Source organism: Sorex fumeus, unplaced genomic scaffold (assembly GCF_029834395.1).
Source record: "Sorex fumeus unplaced genomic scaffold, SorFum_2.1 ptg000063l, whole genome shotgun sequence".
NCBI classification, from domain to species: Eukaryota; Metazoa; Chordata; class Mammalia; order Eulipotyphla; family Soricidae; genus Sorex; species Sorex fumeus.
The window spans coordinates 20,317,772-20,324,054 of record NW_026606120.1 but is presented as its reverse complement, the minus strand read 5'-3'; the positions used below and the strand labels follow the sequence as shown (position 1 = coordinate 20,324,054).

The window sequence follows — 6,283 nt, the reverse complement described above, 5'->3', positions numbered from 1 at the left end:
TCTAGGCCAGGCCAGTTCAGGGTTTTCTATCTAGGTCACGCTTAGCTTTCCCTCGCCTGTGGTTTTTAGGCTGTTAGTTTTGTTAGTACAGGTCTCTGTTCTCCAGGAAATGGAAACTAGGGCCTAGCTAGCTTCTTAGCTTAAGGGAAGCTTGTCATGGTGGCATCTGTGCCCTCACAACTTCTGATTTCTGATTCCTATATGTTTTGTAAGTTTGTTTGGGGCAGCTTAAACACCAAATGAAGTTCACTTTATAATTTCATGGTGCAGTGGTATGTGAGGATCAGGAATGGAATTTTTTGCCTCCAATATGTGAAGAAAACTATTTGGAAACATCTTCAATATTTGTCAATAGTTGAGAAATTGACTTCAAAGATTATACAGTGATTTGACTTGTCAATTGAGGGTTGGAGACTATCATTTAGAGTACAAAGATATTAATTTTGCGTAGATTGTTTTCCTTTTAAGGTTAGAATATTTCCAGTATTTAGAATAATCCAACTAAAGAGTGAATACTAAATATCTTTTGCCCCCAAACCCTTCTTGAATTACTGAAAGGTGAAACCTAGTGGCCACAGCCTTGAAAGTACAGCAGAGACCACAAAAAATAGGAGATAAAATAATGAAAGATACTACAGGAAACCACAAAAAGATTCTGCAAACGAGATGTGTGGTGGATAAAAATGTTGATTTTGCTGCCAACATCAGGTAGACAGTGTTGTCCTGGGCCATCATTAGTCACTGGCAGGTGGCCACAGTACCCTAAGAGTTCACAAGAAACACAACTGGAATTTTCAGAACTACTTCAGGGACACTGGTGCTCCTTTAAAGATGCTGTAGTCAGAATCAGAAAAATACCACTATTTCTATAGAACCTATAGTTGTTTTGGTACACTAAACTGCTATATTTGTCAAAGCACTGTAGCACTGTTCTCCCGTTGTTCATCAATTTTCTTGAGCGAGCATCAGTAACGTCTCCATTGTGAGACTTGTTGTTACTGTTTTTGGCATATCTAATATGCCATGGGGAGCTTGCCAGGCTCTGCCATGTGGGCCGGATACTCTTGGTAGCTTGCTGGGTTCTCTGAGAGGAATTGAACCCGAGTCAGCCACGTGCAAGGCAAACACCCTACTACAAAGTAATTTTTTAGGAAGTGTTAGAGTCCAGAATTGGTCAATTCAATTCCCCTCAAGGACAAAGAACAGAACAGATAGTGCAAACCACATAGTGAGGATTATTGTTCCAGCTAGCTGGCGTCCAAGTATCTACCTGGCTTAGTAGGCTTCAACAAGTACCCCGAGCACTAGGTTCAACAAGTTCTTATACTTTCATTTTGACAAGTAAGAATTACTCAGAAAATTTCTATTACCTACAGACTGCACATATATTTTGTTGTTGTTGTTGTTGTTGTTGTTGTTATTGTTGTTGCTTTGGTCCACAACATCTAGCCCACCTCCCTGACAGTTACATTCTGTAAGCCTAACCTCATACTGGTGATGTCATCTTTGACAAAACCATCTGTCTTTTTCTGCTTTTCTTGTTCCTGAAAGAGACCTAAGTCACTCAGAGCCTGTATGGCAGTTCTTGGACTAAGTGGGTCCCTAGAGAAGAAAACTTATTTTTAAAATATTTCCTGATGTGATTCTTGGGGGTATATTGTATATTACTGGTACTTGTATTCCCGTTGTTTGTCGATTTGCTCGAGCGGGCCTAGTAACGTCTCCATTGGAGACTTTGTTGTTACTGTGTTTGGCATATCGAATGCATCACGGGCAGCTTGCCAGGCTCTGCCGTGATATTGTATATTAAAGGATTTTAAAACATCTTTATTGGAGCTGGAAATATTGTACTAGAAAGTAAGGCACTTGCTTTATTCAATCTCTGGAGCTGCATCAGTTTACTGAGCACCACCAGGAGTGATCCCTGAGCATCACTGGGTGTGCCCACAAACAAAAAAAAGCTTCTTCATTGACTTAATATAACTTATTTGAGTTTTATTCAATCCTATTTTAGATTTTTGATATAATATAATATGGGCTGGAGCGAGAGCACAGCGGTAGGGCATTTGCCTTACAAGCGGCCAACATGGCCTACCCGAGTTCGATTCCTCCTCCTCTGTCAGAGAGCCCAGCAAGCTAACGAGTGTATCTTGCCCGCACGGCAGAGCCTGGCAAGCTACCCATGACGTATTCGATATGCCAAACACAGTAACAACAGGTCTCATGATGGAGATGTTACTGGGCCCGCTGGAGCAAATCAATGAACAACGGGAGGACCCCGTGACCGAATATAATATATGCTATTGTACTAACTTGCCAGGCTCTGCCTTGAGGGCAGGATATCCTCGGTAGCTTGCTGGGCTCTCTGGGGTGGGGGAAATGGAGGCTTTGGGGGAGCTCTCTAATTGCCCATGCAGGTGTTCCCAGTCTACCAAACGTAAGCTCTGGGTGACCGGCCTACTGTAAAAATTTGCATACTGACAACACGCACCTGCCGGCTTCTCTGGTCAGTGCCTGGGGCATCTGCAACCTTAGGTTGATCTCCTTGAGGTGGATGGAGTGCACCGGTGGTTGTCGAATAGCTGGCAGAGCAAGACCCTGGCATAGGGTCTGTGCCAGGTTGAACACCTGTGCTGAGTCCCAAGTCATTTGGTGGTTGGTGGAGAGCGTCCTGGAGTGGATAAACCATTGCGCACACTACTGTCACTGTTCCATGCTCAATGGTGTTGTGACTTGGCCCGGCTGGGAGAGGTGGTTTGTATAATGACTGGCCTAAAACTACCGCCGCAGTTTTTCCTCACTCTGCTGATGCCATTTTGTCTTAATCCCACAAAGCAGCTGGTAATGTCCAGCAGGAATCATGCGCAGAGTTCCAGCAGGGATCACATGTGAAATTCCATACCTGGCGTGCTGAGTTGCACGTCATTCAGACTGAGATCGTGAGCCGGGTTTGGGAGAGCGCGAGAAGTTCGACCAACATTGGTGCCTTTTTTGCCTCCATGACTACTAAATATGCCAACAGCTCTGGGACCCTGGGCCACCCACCATTTTTGAGCCTCTTCCTATTCGTCCCCAACACCGTGCTGGTTTTCTCCTTCTCCCAGGCCAGTCATTATTCAAACCTGGGACTCCGCTTTCCCTGTGCACGCGCCCCAGGTATCCTCTGGGACCCTGAGCTGCCCACAATCCCTGAACTTCTTCCTGTTTATCCCCAATGCTGCACAAGGTTTTCTCCTTCTCCCAGGCTGTACCCCTCACACATACCAGGTACCCGTAGGGGCGTGGCTTCCACAGAAATGGGTGTGCCCTCTGCAGAGGTAGGCGTGGTCTCTGCGGAAATGGGCGTGGCCAAAATACAAAGAGTCTACAGAATGGGAAAGGCTATTCTCCCAATACCCATCTGACATGGGGTTGATATCAAGGATATACAAAGCACTAGTTGAACTCCACAAGAAGAAAACATCCATATCCCATCAAAAAATGGGGCAACAAAATTAACAGAAATTTTCTCAAAGAAGAAATCTGAATGGCTAAAAGGCACATGAGAAAATGTTCTACATCACTAATCATCAGGGAGATGCAGATTAAAACAACAATGAGATATCATCTCACACCTCAGAGACTGACCCACATCCAAACTAACAAAAGCAACCAGTGTTGGCGCGGATGTGGAGAGAAAGGGACCCTCCTTCACTGCTGGTGGGAATGCCAACTGGTTCAGCTCTTTTGGAAAACAGTATGGAAAATTCTCAAAAATCTAGAAATTGAGCTCCCATTTGACCCAGCAATACCACTCCTGGGAATACATGCCAGAGAGGCAAAAAAGTACAATTGAAATGACATCTGCATTTCTATGTTCATTGCTGCACTGTTCACAATAGTCCAAATTTGGAAAAAACCTGAGTGCCTGAGAACAGATGACTGGTTAAAGAAACTTTGGTACATCTACACAATGGAATATTATGCAGCTGTTGGAAAAGATGAAGTCATGAAATTAACATACAAGTGGTTCTACGTGGAAAGTATAATGCTAAGTGAAATGAGGCAGAAAGAGAGGGACAGACATAAAAAAAATTACACTCATCTGGGGAATATAAAGTAATAGAATGGGAATCGAACACCCGAGAATAGTTGAGATAAGTACCAAAAGGTCTGCTCCACAGCTTGGAAGCTGGTAGCACATGCTGGGGGCGGAAACACAGCTCAGATAGAGAAGGGAACACCAAGTAAAGGATGTTTGGAGGACTTGCTCGGGAAGTGAGATGTGTGCTGAAAGTAGACTATAGACCGAATTCCATGGGCACTCAATAGTTCTATTGCAAACTACAACACACTAAAGGAAAGAGTGAACAAAATGGAATGCCCTGCCACAGAGTCAGGGCGGGGGGCCGGGGGTGAAGGGTTACTGAGATCATTGGTAGTGTAGAATGGGCACTGGTAGAGGAATGGGTACTTTATCATTGTGTAACTGAAACTCAAGCACGAAAGTTTGCAAGTCTACAACTGTACCTCATGGTGTTTCACTGAAAAAAAAAAAACCCTGAATAAATAAATAAATAAATAAATATGCCAACAACAGTAGCAAAAATGGGTCTCATTTCCCTAACCCTGAAGGAGTCTCCAGCTGCACCAACGCAGCCAAGGCAGTCAGCAAGAGCAAGAGCATGGGTGGCACCAGTCATGGGTGGCATGAAATAGCTGCACTGCTGCTGGCCCAACATTGTGGTGCTGTGCGAGTTCCGCCACTACTAGAAATCCAATGAGCTGATCATCCGCAAGCTACGGTTCCAGCGGCTGGTGCGCGAGATTATGCAGGACTTCAGGACCAAACTGCGCTCCCAGAACTTGGCTGTCTTGGTGCTGCATGAGGCTTGTGAGGCCTACCTGGTAGGGCTCTTCGAGGTTACCACATTATGCACCATCCATGCCAAGCGTGTCACCATTATGTCCAAGGACATCCAGCCGGCATGCCGCATCCATGGAGAAAGGACATAAAGTTTACGATGCTAAAATATCAGGGCTGGGACAAATGGAGATGCTTCTGCCGTCCGCTCGAGCAAATCAATGATTAACAGGATGACAATGTTACAGTGCATTGTAGTAACACTTTGTTAGTCAAAAATAATTACAAAAATCTAAGAAATAAAATGAAGGCAAAATAAAAATCATAATCAATTAGCTCATAAAGTGTAGATTTCAGATACTTAAAGATTAATTAATAATGCTACCATCTCCTTTTTCCTCTTTCTTTCATTCTCTCTCTCACACATACACAAACTTTGTATAGGAAGTTTCAAAGTTGTTTAAGAACATTTCTGAAAAACTTCTGTGTATGTGTGCACACACACATGCATACATGTGTGCATGTGTGTTTATGTCTGTGTGCGTGCATGTACTAGTTTGTTGGTGTGTCTGTGTGCATGCTTGTGTATGTGTGTGCGTGCATGGTTGCACATGTGTTTGCGTGTCTGCGTGTTTGTATGTGTGAGTAATACCAGGCCCTTCGTGAAAATAATTTCTCTTGCATTCCTTGTCTCAGCACCTCCGACTGAATGAATATTCACAACAACATTCTTCTTATAAGCTTAGAATGTTATAAAGAGGCATTAATCAAAGGGGAACAGAAGGACCAGTCAAGCTTAGAATGTTATAAACAGGCATAAATCAAAAGGGGTTAGGAGGACTGGTCAATGGATGGAAGCTTGACACAAGATGTGTGGGCAAAGGGCAGTTAGGATAGGGAAGGGGCCAACAGGACGATAATAATTGGAAATTATTGTTTTGAGCAGGACCTGAGTGTTGAAATTAGGTAAAGGGATATACCTGATAAGCTTTCATTATTTGTATTTAAAACCATAGTCCCAAAAGGAAGAGAGAGAGAGAGAGAGAGAGAGAGAGAGAGAGAGAGAGAGAGAGAGAGAGAGCCTGCCATAGAGGCAGGGATGGGAGCAGAAGGGAAATTGAGGACATGGGTGATGGGAAATGTACACTAGTGAAGGGACGGATATTGGAACATTGTATGACTGAAACCAAATCATGAACAACTTTGTAACTGTATATCACTGTGAATCAATAAACATTTTTCTAAACAAAATATCAAAAGTCTTACATTGCAAGGAAAATTCCAGAGTGAAGAATATGATAAAAAGGAGGTCATGGTTCTCTAAAAATATGCCATTTGTGCACCTGATTCTAAAATAAAACATCAAAGAAGACTTTCCTGAGGTAATAGTTAATAATTTAGAATTTAAAAAATGAATTTGAATGAATTAGAAAGCAGAGA

General features: G+C 43.3%; 1 protein-coding gene across 1 annotated transcript; it reads left to right on the top strand.

Moving 5' to 3' along the window:
* Positions 1 to 2,999: 2,999 nt before the first annotated feature.
* Positions 3,000 to 4,995, top strand: LOC130034941 (uncharacterized). The gene is made up of 2 exons (XM_056126448.1): positions 3,000 to 3,104; positions 4,753 to 4,995. Exons 1-2 carry the CDS (start codon positions 3,000 to 3,002, stop codon positions 4,993 to 4,995), a joined length of 348 nt encoding a protein of 115 aa, XP_055982423.1.
* The last annotated feature ends 1,288 nt before the right edge of the window (positions 4,996 to 6,283 follow it).